General features: G+C 41.5%; 1 protein-coding gene across 6 annotated transcripts in view; it reads left to right on the top strand.

Annotated features, from left to right (window-relative positions):
- LOC120568257 (disks large-associated protein 1-like) overlaps window positions 1-25,864 on the top strand; it is a 103,480-nt gene that overhangs the window by 37,748 nt on the left and 39,868 nt on the right. For 4 of the 6 annotated variants that reach the window (XM_039815646.1, XM_039815645.1, XM_039815647.1 and 1 more), the window contains 2 exons: window positions 9,332-10,866; window positions 25,069-25,283. In XM_039815646.1, the coding sequence (XP_039671580.1) occupies window positions 9,448-10,866; window positions 25,069-25,283 (1,634 nt within the window). In that variant the 5' untranslated portion in view covers window positions 9,332-9,447. The remainder of the gene's footprint in view (window positions 1-9,331; window positions 10,867-25,068; window positions 25,284-25,864) is intronic. The other 2 variants (XM_039815648.1, XM_039815650.1) reach the window with 2 other exon arrangements.

Raw genomic sequence — 25,864 nt, forward strand, 5'->3', positions numbered from 1 at the left:
TTTTGAAACACACTGCACACTGGCAAAGAGAAGGATTTCAAAACTGCACTTTCTGTCCTTGAAGACTCCTAAAAAACTGCTCTTTTTTCTCACCGGACGACAGAAGATTGTGGCGTCCGGTGACTTTCCCGCGCAGAAACTCAAGGGAAGATAATGACCTCTTCTGAAGAGTCCATCATGTTTTTTTAATCCTTTGTGTCCTCCTTGGCTACTAGCAACTGCATGGAGGAGGGGTGGGGGCTCTGCGCGATCATGGAAGCCTTGTACCATGTGGATGCGCCGACAGTTTTGTTGTCATTACTTAGAATTCCTCATGGGGGCGACAGAAACGTTACTATGCACTATATATTTAAAACCGTGACTTTTTAAAACCACAGTATACCTTGAAACTGGTAATCGGCCCATGCCTACTGACTATGTGACTACTGGCCAATAGGCTATAAGATACAGTTCAAATGTAAACATTTTATACTTGCCCTGATGAAGGCCTCAACAGCCGAAACGCATTGCCTTGTTTTAATGATTTAGCCAAGAAATATAATAAAGGCTTTTTAAAGGAAGTCTAAAAAAGCCTTTATTATATTTTCTGTAATTCTCTCCTGAGTGCCTCAGTGTCCTTAAACCCTTGGATTTAATAGTAGTTTATCTTTCAAAATGATGCTTAATGTTTCACTATCAAAGCATTTCTGTGATTGGTCCTTTGCTGTCACACCTCAAATGATTTGTACCAGAGCCCCCTATCAGTTGTTGATTTTGCTGCACAATATTAGTATAATAATTTAATTTTTAAATGTATCAAACAAGCAACGGAAAGCCACAGAGCGTTGGTGATATCTCTAACATTTCTTGTGAAGGAACTCCAGCGGGAGAGTGGGGGGGTTCTACTGATCTCAGTGTGTGTGAGTGTGTGGCTTATCCTAGCTCACTGGGAGTTACTGTGGCTTGTTAGCAGCCCTTCTACCAGTGGAGCTGTCAGGTTGTGTTAAGCAGTCCTGTCACGGGCCAAGTAGGACAGAGAAAACTCACACACACTCTCTCTCACACACATAAACACACACACACACACACACACACACACACACACACACACACACACACACACACACACACACACACACACACACACACACACACACACACACACACATACCTTTCCCACAACTCTTCCACAAAAGCAAGAGTGCAAGTACACACACAGCCTTGCATGCAGCATACACATCAACACTGTGCCCCTGCATGGCTGTTCATCTGTAATAAAACTGCCTTGCGAGCAGTCTGAACCCTGGAGCCTTTTCCCATAGTCGCCTGAGATGTGAACTCACTGTTATATAAGATCAGAGAGAGGGGACTTCTTACAGTACTGTTACCTGCAATAATAAGTGCAAGCTGATTGGATGAGTTTGCCTAGTACACCGAGTAGAAATGGCTGGCAGACAGGCTTTGAACTGGAAAGACATTCACTTTTAATACTATCCTATGCTCCTATGCTCCTATGTTCCTATCATTCATATGCTGCCTGTGTTTACTTTTAAATTTATTGCTTCCAGTTCTTGAATCATCCACCTACTTTTTCGAATGGATCCGGTAATTTTGACGTTTGGTGTTGCCCCAAACAACGGCTTGTTCTTGGTTACCAGCTGAGCCACTCAGTGCCACTCAGAGCCTTTGTGTGTGGGATTTAAGTTGATGACGGTATGATCACATTACACTTTCGCCCTACAGATGTTGGCTCCATCTTCCATCCAGCTCAAACAACGGACAAATCCAAGCATGCATGTTCCATCTCCAGTCAGCTCTTTCTGACCTGCAGATCAGAGTTCACTTGTATTCAACTTTGACCATGTGGATGTGCACGATCAACCAATAGAAACACTGATGCGCTACAGTATGTTTGAAAAATGAGTCATTCTAGTGTGTGTGTGTGTGTGTGTGTCATCGTCTTGTTTAGCGCAATGTTACACTACTCGACTACAATCCGCATCATTGTTCTTGTAGGCTGGTCAAAGTCTGTGATCATAATTTTGATTTTAATTACCTTAAAATATAAAATTATATGTTTATCAATATACACACATGCCCCCATACATTTATACTCATACGTAAGCATTTAAAAAAACAACCATACACTTACATACAACCTTTCATACATACAAAAAATGACATGAAACAACAATATACAACACAAACACACAAAAAAGATTTAAAAAAAACAAAAAAACACTACAGCTATCAGCTATCCATGTTTTGTTCCATTTAGTTCTGTATTGTCTGACTGCTGTAGGCAGGCTTGTTCTGCACTGGATGTATGAAAGATTGTTGCTGCTTCGTAGCAGTGTGTTTGTATTTTCTGCGCGTGTCTTTGGGATTTGGGGAATGAATCTGAAATAGAAATGGATAAGTTAAGGTTTATAAAAATTAAAACTGATTATTTGAAACACAAACGTGTGGTCCTCCTGCTGGTTTTCTTTATGTATGCACTTCCTATCTCCCAGAGTTTCCCAATGCTCTGCACATCCTAAGTGTGGATTGTGTTGATTCTTTTCACTATGAGAGCAGAAAGCATCATCAAAATCTGAAGGAAGGCATGGGGTAAGAACTTGGTCCCATTAAAACAGGACTGTGGGGCACATGGGTATGCTTTAATTAAAGGTTAAAAGTTGAAATGTCTTAAAGTGATGGTTCGGAGTAATTTCACCCTAGGGTCCTTTGCACCATGACCTCGAGCCAAACACCCCCCCAGAAGCTTTTTTCACCTGGGTCTAACATTGGGAGCGTTAGCGTAGAGTAGCGTTATCAGATGAATAGCTTAGCGCAGGGGCTAATGGACCCACGTTTGTATCTCGTAAATGACCCCACTAATAATGCCCGAAATGATACCAAACGTCTACTCATTGGTCAGGCAAGATGGCGGCAAGCTATACAGGTGCTACAGGTGCTCTTGTAGCCCTCTTAACATACTCCTTTGTTTGCAACTTTTTAAACCACCAATTTTTTAATTTTCAAGTTTGCAAATGGGAATATGATCAAAAACCGCTTGGCAGTTGCAAGCTTTTTGATTCAGGACGAAACGTGATGCTCGCGCATTCTTGGAGGTACTCCACAAGAAACAAATACGCACATGGCATTGTTCACAGAGAACGCAGGAGAAATAAGTTGATCATATCTCTATATCTCAGTGCCCTGGGCCTGAAAATCAATCTCTTCGGGGAATTGGAGATTTTACGGCGGCGGACATGGAAAGTGGCGACACACGGAATGAGGGTGTGTTGGACGGCAGGTGTGTGGTAACGGAGTTTGAAGAAAAGTTTGAACAACTAACCGGCAAGCACGTGGAGATTTTTCTTTGTTTTTGTGGGAGCTGACAATGGATGGCTCGGTGAAAACCTGGCGGGGAAGTTTCTTTGCCATCGGACCGGGCTGTGCCACGGCAATTGGTCAGCGGTCGGAGGCTGGCGGCGGGGGACGCACGGAGGGGTCTGTACAGACTCATGCTGGCTCTCTCGTGGTGGAAAAGATACAAACAGAGTCTCCGTTCCTGGACTTCAGTCTCACCAAAGGTCTACACATTGTGCACCTCAATGTTCGCAGTCTTTTTTCTGAATTAGATGAGATAAGATTAATGATGTGTAATTGTAAAGCTGAGATTGTGTGCTTTTCAGAGACCTGGCTGGACGCTTCGATCAGTGATATAGAAATTGAAAATTATGTTGTTTTAAGAAAAGATAGAAATTGTAATGGGGGCGGAGTATGTGTTCATATTAGGGCTGATATTTGTTTTAACTGCAGAATTGATTTAAATCATGCTTTTATTGAAGCTGTGTGGTTTGATGTACAGTTAACTAAAAGTAAGCCTATTTTAATTGGGGCTCTGTATAGACCTCCTGATCAGAATAATTTCTATCAGTTGTTGGAAGAACTTTTTGTTCCATGTAGTGATTTTAAGGGTGAGGTTATAATGATAGGTGATTTTAATACTGATGTTTCTAACAAAAATCATGGGATGTATAAAGCCTTTAATAGGTTTTGCCAGGTTCTGGATCTACAGCAAATAATTAAAGAGCCCACACGAGTAGCTAAAATGAGTCAAACGGTCATTGATCTCATTTTGGTATCAGAGCAATCTATGATTTCTCAGAGTGGGGTTGTAAATTGTACTATGAGTGACCACTCATTAATTTATTGTACAAGGAAAAAATTTAAAGTTGCATTGAAGAAACAAAACACAATTAAGATCAGGTCATTAAAAAAATATAGTCGTGAGGTTTTTATTGAGTGTTTTAAATCACTGAATTGGCCTCTAGTGTTATGTTTGGATGTTGATGAGGCATGGGAGCAGTTTAAAAATTTGTTCTTAGAGGCATTAGATAAAGTTGCTCCTATAAAAATGATCATCAAAGCATCATCAAAATCTGAAGGAAGGCATGGGGTAAGAACTTGGTCCCATTAAAACAGGACTGTGGGGCACATGGGTATGCTTTAATTAAAGGTTAAAAGTTGAAATGTTTTAAAGTGATGGTTCGGAGTAATTTCACCCTAGGGTCCTTTGCACCATGACCTCGAGCCAAACACCCCCCCCCCAGAAGCTTTTTTCACCTGGGTCTAACATTGGGAGCGTTAGCGTAGAGTAGCGTTATCAGCTGAATAGCTTAGCGCAGGGGCTAATGGACCCACGTTTGTATCTCGTAAATGACCCCACTAATAATGCCTGAAATGATACCAAACGTCTACTCATTGGTCAGGCAAGATGGCGGCAAGCTATACAGGTGCTACAGGTGCTCTTGTAGCCCTCTTAACATACTCCTTTGTTTGCAACTTTTTAAACCACCAATTTTTTAATTTTCAAGTTTGCAAATGGGAATATGATCAAAAACCGCTTGGCAGTTGCAAGCTTTTTGATTCAGGACGAAACGTGATGCTCGCGCATTCTTGGAGGTACTCCACAAGAAACAAATACGCGCATGGCATTGTTCACAGAGAACGCAGGAGAAATAAGTTGATCATATCTCTATGCCTTTTGTTATCGGGAGACATTCATCAGTGCCCTGGGCCTGAAAATCAATCTCTTCGGGGAATTGGAGATTTTACGACGGCGGACATGGAAAGTGGCAGACACCGGAATGAGGGTGTGTTGGACGGCAGGTGTGTGGTAACGGAGTTTGAAGAAAAGTTTGAACAACTAACCGGCAAGCACGTGGAGATCGTAGAGCACCTTTCTGTGGGAGCGGCAATGGATGGCTCGGTGAAAACCTGGCGGGGGGAAGTTTCTTTGCCATCGGACGGGCTGTGCCGACGGAGTGGTCAGCGGTCGGAGGCTGGCGGCGGGGGACGCACGGAGGGGTCTGTACAGACTCATGCTGGCTCTCTCGTGGTGGAAAAGATACAAACAGAGTCTCCGTTCCTGGACTTCAGTCTCACCAAAGGTCTACACATTGTGCACCTCAATGTTCGCAGTCTTTTTTTCTGAATTAGATGAGATAAGATTAATGATGTGTAATTGTAAAGCTGAGATTGTGTGCTTTTCAGAGACCTGGCTGGATGCTTCGATCAGTGATATAGAAATTTAAATTGAAAATGATGTTGTTTTAAGAAAAGATAGAAATTGTAATGGGGGCGGAGTATGTGTTTATATTAGGGCTGATATTTGTTTTAACTGCAGAATTGATTTAAATCATGCTCTTATTGAAGCTGTGTGGTTTGATGTACAGTTAACTAAAAATAAGCCTATTTTAATTGGGGCTCTGTATAGACCTCCTGATCAGAATAATTTCTATCAGTTGTTGGAAGAACTTTTTGTTCCATGTAGTGATTTTAAGGGTGAGGTTATAATGATAGGTGATTTTAATACTGATGTTTCTAACAAAAATCATGGGATGTATAAAGCCTTTAATAGGTTTTGCCAGGTTCTGGATCTACAGCAAATAATTAAAGAGCCCACACGAGTAGCTAAAATGAGTCAAACGGTCATTGATCTCATTTTGGTATTAGAGCAATCTATGATTTCTCAGAGTGGGGTTGTAAATTGTACTATGAGTGACCACTCATTAATTTATTGTACAAGGAAAAAATTTTAAGTTGCATTGAAGAAACAAAACACAATTAAGATCAGGTCATTAAAAAAATATAGTCGTGAGGTTTTTATTGAGTGTTTTAAATCACTGAATTGGCCTCTAGTGTTATGTTTGGATGTTGATGAGGCATGGGAGCAGTTTAAAAATTTGTTCTTAGAGGCATTAGATAAAGTTGATCCTATAAAAATGATTCAAGTAAAACTGAGGTCAGAGCCATGGATGAATGGTGATATTTTAGAAGCAATTACTAATAGAAATAAAGCCTTTTCTGTTTTTAGGAAGAGTAAAGAGCAAATTGACTTGGATAATTATAAGAAGTTAAGGAATATAGTGCAAAAGATGATTAAAACGTGTAAAAGAGACTTTTTTCGTGATAAATTAACTGAGCATAAAGGTAACCCAAAGAAACTTTGGCAGTCATTGAAACAAATGGGGTTCAGTAATAGACTTAAGACAAAGTCAAATAATATTTGCCTTAATATTAATGGGGAGTTCTCTTCAAATCAACTAAAGGTTGCGGATAAATTTAACTCATTTTTTACTTCTATAGCTGGACACTTAGTTGAAAATTTACCAAGAAAACCAGGGTTATATGATGGTGAGGTCATGTCTAAGTATTACTCTAAGCTTGGAGTTGTAGCAGACTCTTTTTGCTTTTCTATGGTTTCACAGGATGAGGTATTAAAGTTATTGAATGAACTTAAGTGTTCAAAGGCAATTGGTCTAGATGAAATACCGGCCAGATTTTTAAAAGATGCTGCAGAATTTATTTCTCCATATCTCACTCATATTTTTAATCTTTCAATTATGTCAGGTAGATTTCCGAAAGATCTGAAGCTTGCTAGGGTTGTTTCGCTATATAAAAAGGGAACAAATTAGAAGAGGGTAATTATAGACCAATTTCAATTTTGGGAGTCGTTTCAAAAGTCTTGGAGAAAATAATACAAGAGCAAATATATAATTACATTAGTAATTCTGATTTGTTTTATGATTTGCAATCTGGTTTTAGAACATCTTATTCTACGGATACGTGTTTATTATATCTAACAGACTATTTAAGAAGAGAGATCGATTTGGGTAAACTTTGTGGCATGGTATTGCTAGACCTCCAGAAAGCATTTGACACCGTTGACCATCAGATCTTGCTGATCAAACTAAAAGCCCTAGGTTTTAACAGTATGGCATGTAATTGGATTTGATCGTATTTGACTGAAAGGTATCAAAGAGTTGATATTAACTGCACTCTATCTGAGGCAAGAGAAATAACGTGTGGGGTGCCACAGGGTAGTGTCCTGGGTCCATTGTTGTTTCTCTTGTATATCAACGATATGAAATCTGTTTGCAATTGTAATCTTTTTCTCTATGCGGATGATTCAGCCTTGGTGTTCTCTAATAAGGACATAAAAGTTATTGAGAATCATTTAAGTGATGAGTTACAAAATATAAGTGAATGGCTGATAGAGAACAAACTGTCTTTGCATTTGGGCTTAAAATTTCTTTGGGTGGTATCCAGATTGAAGCTAAAAATTGTGTTAAATATTTGGGCTGTGATTTAGACCGTTCTGTGAGTGGAGAAAGTATGAGTCAAAAGGTTGTCAAAAAAGTGAACCAAAGAATAAAATTTCTGGCTCGTAAGGCTCAGTTTCTAAATAAAGAAACTTTAAAAATGTTGGCAAATGCTTTAATTCAGCCACACTTCGATTATGCCTGTACTACATGGTACAGTAGCACACCCAAGAGGATAAAAGTTCAACTTTAAACGGTACAGAATAAATTAGTCAGGTTGATTTTAAATCTCAACTATAGAGAACATATTGGCTCTTCTGAACTTAAGAAATTAAAATGGCTGACAGTTGAAAACAGGGTGAGATAGTTGAAACTAAGATTAACAAGAACGATTTTGTATAAGAATGAGCCAAGGTATTTTAAAGATTATTTTAAGCTTATTAGAAACTCTCATAGCTACTCAACGAGAGGTAGTGCCACAGACATAGTTCCCTGTAGATTTTAAGACCTGTTCTGGGCAAAATACTTTTTTGTACATGGCGGCAATGGAATGTAACAAACTCCCAGTTTAGATTAAGTTAAGCCAGTCAGATCGTTGTTTTAATCGAGCATGTGGTGAATGGTTGTTAAATGCTAATTAGATTCAATCTTTTATGTAGTCTTAAATGAATATTTATTATTACAGTGTATATATTTGTATTTATTTTGTATTTGGATGTGGTTGAGTGTACATAAGGTACCTTTTAGTCACCTGTAGCTTGCCTGGACATCTTTGTCAGACTTCAACGAGGACCACAATGGAAATAAGTTTGTAACTTTCTTGTGTTATCCTCGACAGTTCTGATAAATGTACAATGTCACTGTGTTGGCATCTTGCTATGCATTTATTTCTGTTACTGTCTAATAAATCAATCAATCAATCAATCAATCAATACAGTAGTACATATAGGTTATGCACTCATAAAACGATGGATTGGAAAGTTTGTAAGTACACCAGTTTATGTAAATAACACTTGCCTGCTGGCTTCTGCTCTCTGCTGTTGTTGCTGCTGTAAGACGAGTGATTAGGGCCGTCTACAAATTACAACAAAAATATTTTTTTATTTAACTTTTTTTTTTAAGTAAGTGCTGTAGTATAACCAGCAGGAGACAAGTAATAATTGAGGTAAGTTTGGAGACATTACCTTATTTAATCATTAAATTAATAAATATGTTTGTTGTATCTCTTTTCGGTGTAGTAATTTGTAGACGGCCCTAAGCACTCGTCTAACTGCAGGTAGCAGCAGCAGCAGCAGCAATAGAGAACAGAAGAGAGCAGGCAAGTGTTCATAAACTTCTGGTGTACTTACAAACTTTCCAATCCATCGTTTTATGAGTACATAACCTATATGTACTAGTGTAGATGTTTGGTATCATTTCAGGCATTATTAGTGGGGTCATTTACGAGATACAAACGTGGGTCCATTAGCCTCTGCGCTAAGCTATTCAGCTGATAACGCTACTCTACGCTAACTCTCTCAATGTTAGACCCAGGTGAAAAAAGCTTCTGGGGGGGTGTTTGGCTCGAGGTCATGGTGCAAAGGACCCAAGGGTCAAATTACTCCGAACCATCACTTTAACATTTACAACACTAATATGATTTAATTAAACCCAAAGGGTTGATCATTGCTATGGTATGACACGTTTTGTGTTGGACTTGTTGCTATGCATTATAGTAACTGTTTGTCTTATTGCTCCTCTCTCTTCCTGTCTTTCAGAGTCTGCAGCTCTCCTCTCAGGGACAGTCTTCTGCAGCCCTTCTCTGGTCACAGGCCTGCCTGGCATCTCTCATCCATACCATTCCTCTTTCCATCCACCCATCCTTCCCCCTGTCATGAAAGGCCTGTCCAGTAGTCGGAGTCACCATCACGTGGTCTCCTATGAACCATCATATGATCTACTGGGTCACCATGTGGACCGCAAGCCATATTTAATCAGTCAGAATGACATGCCTGTGCCCATTCCCATGCCGCATCCAGCTGAGCTGTCCTACTACAATTCTCAGCGTACCCCGTACCCCTCCGACAGCAACAGCATCGTCCCATACGGAACCTTCCCAAGGAGGTGCCACTCCACCTCCTCATCTCACCATCCTGAGGTAAAGGATGAGTGTATGGCCATGGTACCATATATAGGAGGAGGAGGGGGAGGAGGAGGAGGAGGAGGAGGAGGTGGAGGAGGCTATGGAGGTAAAACTCCAACCCGGGTACCAGCAAACTTTGCGGACCCGTTTGAGCGTCAGCCGTCATTTCCCAGAGATGGCTACCATACACTACAGTACAAACGAGGAGTGCTGGCCCACAGTGGGGGGATGGGGGCCAACAACAACAACAATGACAGCCCAGGGAGAATTCGGCACCTGGTCCACTCAGTCCAGAAACTCTTCACCAAGTCACATTCATTGGAGGGGCCGCACCACACACAGCCCTCAAAGGGGGCCAATAATGGGAGCGTTAATGGTGGTGGTGGTGGCGGAGGAGGTGGTGGTGGTGGTTCACGGGCCAGCCCAGAGGGTGAAACTCCACCAGTGGGAGTGCGCCAACGGAAGCGCAGCAAGAGCCGTGAGCGCTGTCGATCAGCGGAGCCCAAGCATCGAAGCCACCACCACCACCAGCTCCACGGCTCAGCGTCTGCTCCAGGCTCCGGATATTGGAGCTCAGATGACAACCTGGAACGGGAGCTGTGTCTCTACCACCCTCACCACCACCAACCTCCACCCTCACCTTCACCCTCCATTTCCCCCTCGCCCATCGCCATGACAATGGGCCGGTATCCCGGCAACAACCACGACAAGTTTCCCCAGACTCCCCTCCCCAGTCTCTCCTCCTCGCAGTCCCAGCAGTACTTCATGATGGACCCTTACAGCACACTCAACGAGCACACACACACCCATGCACACCATGGCCACACACACCACCATTCTGCACTCAAAGCCTCCCGGAGCAACAACGATGTGAAGTATGCAGCGTCGTCGGCATGTGTGCCAGTTAGTGGTAGCAGCAATAACAGCGGTGGCGGTCTCGTTGGAGGAAGTGGCCCCTTGATGCCACTGGGTCTTGTGGACGGGCCCCTTGTGAAGAAAGGGGCATGGTCATCAAGCCTAACGGTGAGCAGGGCCCGAGAGGTCTACACCAACAACAGCAGCCACAACCACCTACGAGCCAGCGCAGGATCCGGTAACCTAAACCTAGATAGAGCTCTATTCAAATCTAAGGCCAGTCAGCAGCAGGAGCGCTCTTGCCATTTCTTACAGGTAACTAATTCCTCCCCGACTCCCATCCACAACCAGTCGATTCCCTCTTCTCCCCTTTGTTGCCTCCCTTTTCTCCACGACTTACTTTCCTCACCAATGTTTCCTTTAAGTCAGTGGTGTCCAGTCTTGTGAGACTTCAGGTTTTCAGTTCTACCAAACACTACACTCTAGCTGAAGAACAGCATTAGTTGAAGAAGGGCAAACCAAAAAGTGGAATCCATTACTGGAGTGGACAGGTAGCCATTCTGAAGTTTTGGAAAATGTAGCTAAAAGTTCCAGGATGTGCACAGCTGCTCTCCTGGCACATTCAATTATTATTTTTTGAGTCACATAGGTCATGAAGTACTCGTTTAGCAGGAATGATTGTAAAAGTTTTAGGTTATCCCAATGCCAAAGTACTTTCAGGACACTTGACGTTTGATTCTTTAAAAGTTCCCAGAATGATCGGTAATATACAGTGAGAATCACTGCAATCTATTGCCACAATTATTTGGTAAAGTAACCATGGTTACAACTTGAACTACTTGCTAGTGTTACTTATAATACATGTGCTCTGACCACTGAATTAATAATGTAATGGACATACTGTAGTATTCACAGAGAACATGAGTTGGAAATATATGAAATATATGAATTCACTCTTATAGTTCTTAGGAACTTCAGGGACTCTAAAATTAGAAGATTTACACACACAAAATAGTAATGACAACTTTTCTCAGATATATGGTAATATATTTACAATATTTACACACTCAGGGGTTAGCACTGTCGCAGCATAGCAAGCAAATTCTGGGTTCAAATCCCCAAGCCTTTCTGTGTGGAGTTTGCATATTCTCCATGCTCCAAACTCAATACATCCTTATCTAGGGATAACACCCATGATGTTAGTTAAGAGCAAAACGCAGAGGCCACTAACCTAAGATGTAGTGGAATGTAATGAACCCCAAAGTGGAAGACAATGCATGGGCAAGGAAATCAGAATAAGTATATTATTATATTGTTTAACAGTCAGTATATTTAGCTTATAGTAAGCTGAAAGAGTCAGCTGTATATATGGAGAAAAGCTATAATGTATGTGTATTTCTGTAAGATGGATGTCATGACACAGTTGGGGACATATGTTCATGGGAAGGGGATAAGTCTGCAGTGTGCGATTTCAAATTTCTATCAGAGTGCAACTCCTCATGGCTGTCTATTCAACAAAAAGGTTTGCAGGGTTGGGGGCTACAGTCAAGGCTGCTTAGGGCATGTATTTTTTTATGTATTTTCCACATCAGCAATTTTAGTAAATGCAGCTTTATATGACAACCCTTCCAAGGAATCAGTGGATGTGCATCCCAGTTTGGTGGCCTGCTCTGGGTCAAAGTCCAAACAAAATCCCTGCATTGCTTTAGTGTTTGGCTGACAACTGCAGATTTACATGACTGAAAACCATGACTGGATATCACTGGCTAAGGCTGGGGACACACAACAACTGGTAATATAGGTATTATAGGTATAATGTAGGGTCCTTTCGATCCCTATATTGTGTCTATGTCTGCGATAACAAACTTGGATCTTTAATGTATTTAAATAATTCAATTTAATTTAAAATGATCTTTTGCAGATAGTTTGTTTTATCAAGGATTAGACCTGCAACTAAAAATTATTGTCATTATTGATTAATCTGTGGATTATCTTTTTAGCTAAATCCATTAATCGATCCTTTGGTTTATAAAAATGTAAAAATTGCCCTTCACAATTTCCTTAGGCTCAAGGTAATGTCATATAATTGTTTACTGTGTCTGACTAAACCGCCAAACAGCTCAAGTGTTTAGGTAAATGTCCGTACAGGGTAGTGCAGGTTCTAAGGGTACTATACCGAAAGTGGTGGAAACACGGCTTCAAAAAAACAAAAATACCAACACATTGACCAGTCATCATGACTATTAACCTTTATTTATTCAGGGAAGGTTCACTGAGAGGCAGCCTCTCTTTTGCAGGAACGCCCTGATCACATTCACACAGTTCCACATTCATACCTGGGAGCTGCCCAGTACAACCGCAGTCTGATCTGCTGGCCACTAAGCAGCTCCACTGGAGCGGTCGGGGTTAAGGGCCTTGCTCAAGGGCATCTCAGTGGTGGTAATGAGGGAGGGACAAGTGCTGCTCTTTCACTTTCCCCACCCAGATTTTATCCTGTCGTTCTGGAGATTGAACCGACGACCTCTCGGTCACAAGCTCGCTTCCTAACCTTTAGGCCACCACTGCCCAAAATTACATTATTATTACAGCAGTAACATGAGCAGGTGATCTCAGAGCTGTGCAGGAGACCTAAAATAATCTGCGCTGCTACTTTAAGATTGGTCGATGTTTGTCAGACTTCTGTAAAAGAAAGTCTCTCATGTTTTTCCAGGCGTGTACGTCCTTCACGCTGTACGTTCTATTGTAAAATTGCTCAAATATTTGGAAAAAAGTTGGTCGCAAGGTGATCACAAACAGCAGATGCCGAAGTTGACAGCGTGACACATTCCCACTTCTGGTGCAGACGGGAAGGTAAAAGACAGTAATAAATATATAATAATAAATAAATAACAGTCGGAGCACTTCCTTGTTGCTAAAGCACATTAAGTCAATAACAGATGGTGACATCACCTGTCAGAAGTTTGGCTCGGGCTCTCGCACCTTTTCATTTACCAAAGTGCACGGAGAAAGTAAGGATGATGTTAGGCTTCACATAGGCTACAGTAGAATTGAGGCATTAGTAGCAGTTGATCATTTTTGCTTTTTAATTAGCCTGCTGGCTAGTTAGCTAGAGAACATTTTTCACTGGGCCTTTATTATGGAGACAGACTTGCAGATTTGTGACTCTTCAGCGCTTGGTGAATCTGGCAGAATAAAGAGTTTCTTGCTCTTCTTTTAACATTTTTTGATACTGTGACTTGTTCTTTGTGTGGGGACCACAGTTAAAGGTGTGTCCTTTATTCTAATCGGATTACTTTAATATTGAGAAGGGGATTAGACCTGCCATCTGTCAATAACTATCACCAAGACAATGTACAAATCAAAGCTAAACAATGAAGACATATTGTTCCCTCTTTTTAAGTGTGGGGGTCTTCTAATTTGTACATGGCAACATTTACTTACAGAAAAACAGAGACGTAAGAAAGATTCATGGAGCAAAAATCTCACAAATAGAAACCAAACCAAACACCAGACCAAACTCTGAGACCATCTACCAAACTCTGACCACCTGGAACTAGGGGTGAGTGCTGTTGATAAAGTCTATCATTGTATACAGTATGTCATTTGATATTGTGACAGCGATATACTGGATAACTTTATTAAGTACATTTTATATAAGTTAAATTGAGAAATTGTTCACAATTAGAGTAACCAGATTGGTAAATGTAGCAAAATAAATACCTAATAAATAAAAAAAATGTCATCGCATTGAATCAAAAATCCTGCTAATATTGTCATAAAGCAGTCATGATCAGTGGCTAAATAATGCTTAAATATAGTAGCCTATAATGGTCTACTATAGTCAGATATATCAAACGGACAGAGACCTTGATAGAAACAGAATAACAAAATATCGAGTGCTTCACCTATTTCTTATAAGGCACAACGTCCACAGATTTGGGTTTGGGTACTTTTGCACATAATAACCAAACTGAAAACACCCTGTAGTGGTGTTAAACAGTGCAGTAATGCAGTAAGCTAAATATCCAAGCATCCCAGAATTGCCATGTAACAATGGCTAATTTATACACTGGTCTAATGTTAATAGATTTACTGTTCAATATGCGTTTAGTGTTGGGTAATATAAAAATGTTGTAGTGCGTCCACAGCCTTGAAGGGAACATTGCTCCCAACCCCCAGCCTATTATTCTGATTTCCCAAGAACCCTTCTGCCACCTCCTCCCCCTTCTCCACCACTCCTCCCCTCCTGCCTCTCCTCCACCCACCCAACTCACCCCCACGCTTCTTATCCACCCAACCCCCTGCCACCCACCAACCCACCTCCACCTCCTTTACTTCCTCTTGGTTTGGGGAGCCTCCCTCTTCCTTCTCCTCTTCCTCCTCTTTCCTCCTTTTGAGTTGACGAGAGAAGTAAGTGCAGAGCCAGTAGCAGCCTTACTCTCTGAATGCTAGGTTATCACATGAACTCATGAAGAACGACATCCTTTCCCGTTTGTAGACTTCATTTTTAATTTAGTAGTGCTTCCCTTCCTGGCTCTCTACCAGTTATCTTGCCTTTCCTCACTGTTTTTGTCTTGATGGCTTGTTGTTGTGCTGTTCTTTGCTGTGTTCAGCTAAGTGTTGGGGAGGTCTTTAACTACGTATAAGAGGTAGATCTCCCTGGATAACTCGCTTCGGAAGGGTTGAAAATCAGCTACTTTCCCTCTTTAGCGTTGGCTTGGCAGCATCATCCTCGCCAGCTCCACGCTATTGTCAAAAATTGTCACATCTGGTTTGAAAAAACAACATGGCAAACTGTAGGCTTCAAAACCATAGTCCACAAACCACAAACCTCTCCAGAAATGTAACTACACGTCGCGGCGAAGCAGAACGCAACAACTGTGATTGGTCCGCTTGGACGTGACTTAGTAGCGACAAAGTCCCCCCTATTCATTTTCCGGGTTCCCCTAACTTTTGAACATCACGCAATCAAGGAGCGGGTTAACTTTTCCTGCTACAGATTTCCGACCGTGGTCAGAATACAAAGGGGAGACACTTTTGTTTCTCCGTCTCTGCGGCGTAGTCGGTACTTGCTCCGAAGCTTATCCCCGTCACTCTCTCACTCGCTCTACCACACACTCCCCACGCACACACACACATACTGGCTCTGCTATTCTCTTAAAGAGATATGCTAAAACGACACAGACATGCCAGCAGCAACAGTGTTAAATCCTCACTACTGCGTAGGCCACTTACATAGGCTACAGCGTAGGCTCTTGCGTAGAGCCTACATACAATCATATATCAGCCTTAAATCTTTTTTGGTGGCCAGCCAAAGAAGAAATACTGAGAAGTCAAATGAGGAAAGTAGTTCAACTGGTTCCAATGTGTAGTAAGCTGTAGCTGTAAGAGTTAAATGGCCTCCCCAGCACCTGCTGCTGTTGTTTATTTGTTACCTGTACTGCGCTGTGTGGGATAATCTTGTGTGTGTGTGTGTGTGTGTGTGTGTGTGTGTGTGTGTGTGTGTGTGTGTGTGTGTGTGTGTGTGTGTGTGTGTGTGTGTGTGTGTGTGTGTGGTAAGGAATTATTGTGCGGGTGCATGGTTGCCGAGTACACATGTATGACATACATCAGCATTGCCAACATCAGAGTGAACATTCAAATGACCAAGTATAACATCAATAGTGAAATACTGGCTGGGGCTTTTATGTACCTTATAGATCCAGGCCTTTATTTGTAGCAGGTTTCTATTAGAGACAGGCTATTAGTCCTTGTTCTCTCTAATGTCTCCCTGCTCCCATTTCCATTTGGTTTTGATGCTGTTAGCTATCAATGCGCACACAAACACTTTCCACCCTGTTTACCTGTTGTCTTGAACAATTCTGTATAATGTATAATCAGTACAAGTTTCTGTCAATACATGTCAAGACATCCTGCACAGAAGATCCACATTATAGGCCTTCCAGCGACTCAAAGGACATTAAAAAAACAGCAGTTTCTTGGCTGTCTATCCATTGAACACGATAATCATGAAGCATAACTCTAGGGCCTTTTACAGTGTATCAGTATAGGTCATTTCTCACCCGAGCCCAGTTTGTGCCTTTCATGTCAACGTTCTGTAAAACATAATTAACTGTCAATGTTTGAAAAACCCAGAGGGTCATTTAAAAACTCTTTTACATTTTGGATGTTGTTCCAGAATCCTCAAAGACTCCGTGATGCAGTACTGCATAATAAAAAAAAAAAACCTTTCTGGGTTTCTCAAACATTACTGGTTAATTATCTTTTAGAGAAATAGTCACCGATGGTAACTTCTGTGACCCAAATTTATGCTAACACATGAGAGGCCCGAGGCGGCTATTCTGACCCCAGCTGATGGGGAAGGATGTGTATTTCAGGATCCAGTAGTCCACCTGAGTGGGCGAAAGACAAAGAGATCAGTTAGTGGCCCAGACTCTCTCGCTCTTTGCCTGCTGTCAGTCTCAACTAGCAGCAGTGTGACTCATGTATTCACTGTGATACAGACATTTATTCAAACATACTGCAATCATGCCAGGAGTGGTGACAGAAAGTGAAAGCACAGACTTTTTGCCTACGCTACATTTCACCTTTTTAAGGGCAGTGTTTAAGGCAGTTTTGTGTTCATTGCCTCAGCTAATAAAATTAACACCTAGGATATGATGAACAATAGAGACCACCATCACCTATAAATGTTGTTTAAAAGTTTGACAGATGAAAATACTCCATGTGACATCCATTTGTTTATCAGCTTTCATTAGGAGTGGCATTATATTTCTCAATGACTTTATGTCATTGTGTATTGCAATAGTGGTATGTCATAAGATGTAGTAAGTAGTAAAAACAATATATATATATATATATATATATATATATATATATACGCCCCTTAGAGCATTTTGTGATGTCACCTTAAAGCCAAAATATTACTTTTTTTTTCTTACAAATGAAAAGTGGAATTCATGAGTAATAAAGCAGATTATTGCCCAGTTCAATACACTCTTGAACAGTTTATGGCAATTCATATTAAACTTTAAATGCTGCATAGATTTTGCTGTGTGACTGAATTTACTGAGTCAGTTTGCTGACATTACAACTCTACTCTACCTGTCCCTACTGTTCAACTACGTTTTAGCATTTGGCATTATCTCATCATTTTTATTTGTTGCTACATTAACTGCTGTACTGTAACATCGTTTGCTAAAGGGTTAGGCAACAAAAGCTATGCAGTGTAAGTTAGGGAAATATGGTTATCATGGAGGCTAAGTAGACATGTCCACACATGTGCAGTCATTTTCTGTTGGGCTGTGGGCTAAGAAGAAGTGTGAAAATCCCATTGAGTTTAGTTCAAATACAACACAGATCTTTGAGTGTTTGAAATGCAGATTAGACAGCTAGTGAATTTGATTTAGGTAAACAGCAATGAAGCACTTTCAAAGAGAGCGAGAGGCGTTCAGGATTTTCTTTTTAAACCTGAAGCAAAAAGACAAGTCTAGGAGACAAACTAAAAAAGAATACAAATTCAGAAGCTAAGCAGAAGGGACAACTGCGGAAAACATACATTTTCCCTTTCAAAAATATAGTCTTCCTTGATTGTGGCAAACAAAACACAAGGAGCAGAGCTGCTGTATCAGTCAAGTGAAGAGAACACATTAAAGCTGTCCCCATTCCCCTTGGCTCTACAGTATATGTTTAATCTGCTAATTATTATCTTCAGCATCTCAGCAGCACGGCTGCTGGCTGCACGGTTACCGTACCTGTTATTTCTAATGCTGCTGCCTTAAGCCATCAAAACAGCCAATTGTTGCCAAGGAAACAACCTAGTGCCTGTAATATAAAATGCACAGTAGACATAGGATATACTGTCTACACACTGTCACTGTGAATGCCACATGCACAGTGACTTATTTCTTAAAACATGGACAGACAGATGTGTGTGGTTGTCTTGTTAAACCTCCGAATGCACCAAAGCTCCAACAGACAGCATCTGTGCTAAATACAGCTATGTAAACCATAGAAAGCAGTGTTCCACTCTTCCTCAGCCATTACAGTAGAATGAGTATTGAGCTGCAGTGGAAGTGAGGCCTGTGCGTGGGTGAGAGGCGCTGCTGATGCTGCTGCAGCTGGTTCTTTCCCCGCATTCGCTTTTTATAGCCAAACTGCTCATTTGTGTCTCTTTGACGTCACACACACATACACACACACGTACAGAAGGAGAGAGGGAGACATTGAGCCCAGCAGATCGGTTCAGCCTCTTTCCCTCTGTGATTCATATATAATTAGTCAGGATAGCGGTGCAATTCTCCTGCTGTCTGTCTCTGTTTATTGTCTGTCAAATTCTCACACTGGCCTCTAGTCTGAGGGCGGTAAAGGTGCTGGATTCACTCCAGCTGGCACAAATTCACTCAAAGGTGTGGCTAATTAAAAATAATGAGCTGCGGTGGGGGGTGTCTATATAGACTATAAGCTACATCTAGAGACATCATGTAGCTTCATCACAGCTTAACATGCTATTATTATCAGCGATGTTTCAGTTCAGCAGCCTTGATGAGAACCCAAAGTCTCCAGAAAAAAAGACATCGCAAACACCGAAGCACATGTCTAGGCTTCTGTAAGGCTTTGAGGGGGAAAAAAAACCTAGCTGTCAGGGTTTGGTTTTCTCAAGTTGCCTATTTAAACATTTCCTTGAGCAATTACACTCCATTTTGGTATGGACATGTTCTCAGTCAACCAGGTCATAGTTATCCAGGAAAGTGTTAAAATCAAGAGCAACTGGACTTGGTTAAAGATGCTCCGAAGATGTTTCATCTCTCATCTGACAGTAGGGAAACCCAGCTATTTAACCTCTGGGGGGGGGGGGGTCGTTGTCAAGATAATCGATTTGTCGTTAGGGCTCCTGGCTGCTGTAATGGCAAGCGTTATGGTTGTTGGTAGTCTGGATTAAGTGAAGTACATTTCCAGGATAAAGCCTGACATCCGGTGCGTCCCTCACCTTCCACTCTCTGTGTGTTGCCGTTCTCAAAATCCCTTCGCTTCGGGAAACAACAACAAACTTAAAACTAGCAAGCTACATGCTGAAAATGGCAAGTTTTGAAGAAATTTTGGATTGTGCAACAAGGCAGGCCTGCTTGATTCTTTCGGTGAGTAAGACTGGTAAGAGCAAATGAGGTTTAACCATGTATCCGGCTAATTTAAATAGCTCACGTTACTGTATTGTGTGAACAGTTAACTTCATTTAATATTGGATGTGGCGTTTTCTTTTGCGGGGTGCAAATGTTCCACCAAAACAAGTTCCTTCCGGAGACTATTTTGCAGAGCCACCGTCGCTGCGTCTGGAGCGTAGCGCCGCCAAAGACGATTGTGATTGTTTTAAAGAAATGCAAACAACCCAGAGCATTTTTTCTCCTAGCCTATAAAGTATCAGGTGTGTAGCCAGACTTTACTCCATAGCGCTGTGGAGATAGGTCTGGCAATGCGAGACTAGGTTCTTGGAGATACCGGAAGATTAGTCTGAACAGTCATTTTTGGCATACTCATTAGGCCAAATGGGAGCATGTTTAGTTTCCTAGGAAGAGATGAAAGGACAGAATTTTAAGTGGTGTTGTAGACCTCCTCCCGTGTTAAGTGGCGCCCCTTTCAAACCATCCGTCCTCTCTGTCTAGAATGTGTACCTGGTGGTCCTCAGATAAGTGTCCTTAACCCTTCAGATGTAAGTAAACTGCTAAGGGTGTGTAGCGTGATCGATCGCCTTAACAACGACTCCACGGAGGTTGAAAAAGCTGGGTTTTCTCGGATGAGAGACGAAACGTTCTAAGCACCTTTGACCAAGTCCAGTTGCTCTTGATTTTAACCCTTCCCCCTTTCAAACAAAAAAACACATTATACATTCTCTAGAAAAAGGCAAAGAACTGCTGTTGCACTAGACTGGGACCAGAATCAATCAATAGTCTAATAGATTACATATAATTGACTTACTCAGAAAAGTGTTAAGTTAGTCTTAAAGTCTTTGGAAGGCGGCATGTGTTAAAGACCCTTATAGTCTCGCCTGACATTTGGATTTGCAACTAATAGCATTAATAATGGCTGTATCCCAATACAAGCGTGCCAGTTCCAGGTTCTGGTCTTATGCTGGCTCTCTGTCATGGCTTAGTGACACAGCTAAATGCAGCGCAGTCTCATTACTGTTATTAGTTCCACCTGTGCTTCTCATTCTGAGTCAACACTGTGAGAGAGGGCTGTGGTCGTGCAAGCCTGGATGATGAAGCTGTAACCTGTGGCTCTGAGTCAACTCTCTGTTATTTCGATGTCATTATCATCCATAATGTTGGAACGGACGAACAAAACAAATAAGCTCTTGCTAAATAATTGTAAATGTTTGCTGGTTTCACTGTTAAGAGAAACACATAAAGGGCCCTATCTTGCACTCAGCGCAATTGCCTTTGTACACCGACGCATGTATCATTCCTATTTTGCACCCGACGCACAGCGGACTTTTCCCTCCACAGACGCACGACGGTAAATTAGGGAATGTATTTATATGTACGGTTCAGCGAAAAGAGGAGGCGTGTTCCGGCGCAAACGTTACGCGGTCCTATTTTGCAGTTTCAGAAAACAATTCCGCCACTGACCAGGAAAAACCGGGTCTAAAGTCAGTGGCGCGTCATTCAGATGCTATTTTAGAGACGAATGCTTGGCCATAATGTAGCAGGTGCACAATGCGCATACACTTCTCTCATCTACAGCAGTTCACATTTTTGAAAACCATACATAATTACAAAGAAAAATATTACTGAAAATGCGCTTCATGTGTTTGGATAGATAGGGAGGCACTTTACAGTACAGTCCTCAAAAAGTCGCAGCATTCTTTGTGGCTTGTTGTGTTTTACACATTTCCGTGAATCATGGATGTGTTGATGACATAAATGAGGAAATATTAGAGGACTTAAGGAGACCTGATGTTGAACTACGGTGGGATTGGACACTCCGGCGGGATCTGGTCCGGGAGTGGCAATGCTTGATGTGGATGGAGATGGAGTGGGGGGAGGAGGAAGGGGCACATCAGGAGCAGGTGGTGCGTTTGGAGGCCCACACTGCATGGCTGCAGCAATCCTCTCCAGACTTGAGGAGATGCGCCCGAGAGGCCGCAGCAACATCCCCACCCGGTCAAGACGGGCATTTGTTACTTTGCCGCATCTCAGACAGCTCCCGCTGGCGTGCGCCAGGCAAATCCGCCGTCATAATAGCAATCCGCCACGGAACAATACGCCTGCTCTTAAAGGGAATGTGAGATGACGCTCTGATTGGTTATTTTCACGTTACGCCCAAACCACACCTACTTCAGACCAACCCATTTAAGATTTGCGTCGGGCGCAAGAGTCATTTATCCTGCCAGTATCATAGCAACAGCGCCCGAGATCCGCCCACAAAGCTACTTGCGTTTTGCGTTTCACACTTGCGTTTCAGATCGTTAAAATAGGGCCCATAATATTCAATAGTGAACCATTTTAAACATTAGCCCATTATTCCAGATCCCTTCTTTTGATTATTGTCATATCTTGTGTAATATTCCTACATTACTTCTAAAGCACTGTACAGTTTAGTGACTACGGTATATTTTTCACATGGTATTGTAGGGACTGTTTCATTTGTAGTATTGTATGTTTCTCACAGTTTAGTAGGACTTCCTTTGTGTCCATGTCAAACTCAGAAAACAGTTATTATAAGGAAGCACTTATTAGCCAATTGCACCAATTAACCGCCCTCAAACTACAGGCCTCTGCTGTTTCTCTGTATTGATTTCTTTTACTTGCTGTATTCTCTTTGTATCAATTCTCAGTTTTGTCCTTGGGACGTGTGAGAAAAACCATGTGCAAAGACTGACATAGTCCACAGAGAGTCTACAGATACAGCATTGTCATTCTCTTGTAGTACTATTTTATTTCAAGGTTTTAAAATGGCATTTCTATATATAACCATAAACACTTACACATAATTACCCTCAGATTGTTAGACAGTATTATCACTGTGAGGAAACGGAAAGTACTTCTGTTGCTGACTGTTGGACTAAAATATATATTTCTCAATGCACAAACTATTTTCTATTAACTTCCATTGTATTGGGGTAGAGGCAGAAATATATATCAATTGGCCCTTTTGGCTAGCCTGGGAAAACCCTGACGAACTTCCGGTAAATTTGAGATTTGGTCTGCAAGTCAGGCCGGCCAAGGGCCCATTCAAACCTTTTTCCAGTTTTTCCAAATCGAGGCACCAATCACAACCGTTGAGGCGAGCTTAACACAATGACGATAGCGCAGCGACCAAGCAGCTTTTTGTTTACATTCAACATGACGGCCACCGAAGCGCAGCAACCAGGCAGCAACCCGTTGATGCCGCTGTCGCTGCTCCGTCACCCGGATCGTTGGTCTGATTGGTTGAAGGACTATCCAATTGCGCCCAGAGGCATTTGAGCGGCGTCCGTTGGTGACGCCCCTTTGGAAATGAGCTGTGAAATAAGCTTGCCCAGGCCCACTCTCAGTTACAACTGAGAAGGGTCTGGTGTCAACCAGGCTACATTTTGGCCTCACTAAGCTAAATCAGGCTGTACTGGTTTGCTTATCCATAACTAGTTTTAGCGCACCGAGCCACGCCCGAGATGAACCTTCTCGGAGTAGGTCCAAAACTTGCCCAAACCCGCCTCCAAGCAGGCTAACCTGTGACGACCCATTTTCTTCCGCTGAAATGTTGCTAGACTCAACTCATGTCTGTGCAGGAGACCAAGAGAGAAAGACGTTTTTATAAGTCTATGTGCTCAGTATTTTCGCAGCTACTACGGGATCTCCGTAGTTTCTCTCCTGCATTTCTGTTTGTACTTTCAGATAGCTGCTTTATTTCACAAAGCAATATTACATGCTTTACTTCAGCGGCACTGACCTCGGCGCTGGCCGCATCATGCTTTGTAGGGAACGTGGGATTTCTCAAACTGAAATATAATAAACATATAAAACACAAAACTGCCTTGCTAGCTCAATCTTGTAAGATATCTGCTGAAAAAAAGATTTTTTTTCTCCATGGACAGATTTAGCTAGGCTGACATGCCGAGCCAAGCCAGCGCATGTCTATGGAAAAATCCTAAAAATGGACTAATAAAACAAAAACTATCTGACAGTATCTATAGATACTGTACTAGAGGGAAATGAGAATATATATATATATATATATATATATATATATATATATATATATACAGTACAGGCCAAAAGTTTGGACACACCTTCTCATTCAATGTGTTCCTTTATTTTCATGACTATTTACTTTGTAGATTCTCACTGAAGGCATCAAAACTATGAATGAACACATATGGAATTATGTACTTAACAAAAAAGTGTGAAATAACTGAAAACATGTCTTATATTTTAGATTCTTCAAAGTTGCCACCCTTTGCTTTTTTTGATAGCGCTGCAAACCCTTGGTGTTCTCTCAATGAGCTTCATGAGGTAGTCACCTGAAATGGTTTTACCTTCACAGGTGTGCTTTGTCAGGGTTAATTAGTGGAATTGTTTCCCTTATTAATAAAAAAAGCAAAGGGTGGCTACTTTGAAGAATCTAAAATATAAGACATGTTTTCAGTTATTTCACACTTTTTGTTAAGTACATAATTCCATATGTGTCCATTCATAGTTTTGATGCATTCAGTGAGAATCTACAATGTAAATAGTCATGAAAATAAAAAGGAAACTCATTGAATGAGTGAATGAATTGAGTGTGTCCAAACTTTTGGGCCTGACTATATATATATATATATATATATATATATATATATATATATATATATATATATATATATATATATATATATATATATTTTGAACCAACCCTTTAAGTGACTTCTGAAAAGAACTTATTTGCTTCCGTTTTTTTCTCTTAACCTTGATGCTATATATAAGTTTGTTGAGTTCATTTATTTGATTTTGTGCAAGTATAGTCAGTAAAACCAGTCAGTATCTTACCCTATATAACAAACAGACCCTCGGATCAGATCGGTGCAGACACACCCACACACATGAATGCTCATCCGCACCTAGACACTGTCCTGTGCTCATGTAGGACACACATCTGTGAGAACTGAGTTGGCTCCTGGAAAGCAGATGTATGAATTAGCCAGAGAGAAATTTCTCTGACTGACTGACTCAAGCGCATACACATACAGTTCCACGCTAATTAGCCAACAGACTGCGCCACAGCAGTGTGGGAGCTGTGTATGGATGCATGTGTGTAAAATAGTCACACATTACAAGAAAGGCCAGCCATCAGTTTAGTCCAGTCTGTGTTTTTGGAATGCTAGATCTTGTTCTGTATCGTGTTTGTTGTTGTTGTTTTTGTACAGCATGTTAGCTCTGTTTTTAATAGTTCCATATGTACCATCAGGATAGTTTAGTTAGCCAGTTTGGTGGCTGGGACTCAGACAGCAGTGGAGTGGATCTCCCTAACAGCGTTTCTCTGTCCTTTCCGCCGGTTCGTCAGGTACCCCAGGATGAGTGGAGCGGCTTCTCTCCGCTGGGGAAGGAGGACGATATCCCCTGTCGGAGGATGAGGAGCGGCAGCTATGTCAAAGCCATGGCTGAGGACGACAGCGGAGACTCCGACGGGAGTCCCAAACCCTCCCCCAAAGTCCAGGCACGCCGAGCCAGCTACCTGAAAGCCACACAGCCGTCACTGACTGAGATGACCACTCTACAGTAAGACTGAATTATCTCTCGACTTTTCCTAACACATCAGACCTGACTCTTCTCCACTCAGAAGTTTATTCTTACCCTTGCCCCATGTTTAAATAAGGCTGAAACGTCATGATTGAAACAAAGTAAAATGTCATGAAAACAGTATTCTATGATTTAGCTATTGTGTTTTTTTTTAACCATGCATGTGTTTATGATACGCATGTGTGGGCCTATTGTTTTATTGTTTTATTCCGATTTTTTTTTTATTTGTGTTAGCTCCATTTTAAAGGACAAGTATTTTTCTCCCCGCATTCACATTTCATTTTATAGCCGATTCAAGGCCATTTCGGTTCTGATATATTACGAGCAGACTTTCTTAAAAGGCACAGAGCATATTTTGGTCCTGCAGTTGACATCACAGCCCCTAACAGCGGCCATACTGGCAGACAGAAAACATGTTTTTCTCTTTCCTGCTCGCGTGTAAATGCATTAATATATTTAATAGCTTTATGAAAGAAACTCTCCATCGTAACTAACAAACAATGTGTACAAAATGGCAGGAACACAAGCACTGTACTACCAAACTCAGAGTTAAATTCCAT

This window comes from Perca fluviatilis, chromosome 11 (assembly GCF_010015445.1).
Source record: "Perca fluviatilis chromosome 11, GENO_Pfluv_1.0, whole genome shotgun sequence".
Lineage (NCBI taxonomy): Eukaryota > Metazoa > Chordata > Actinopteri > Perciformes > Percidae > Perca > Perca fluviatilis.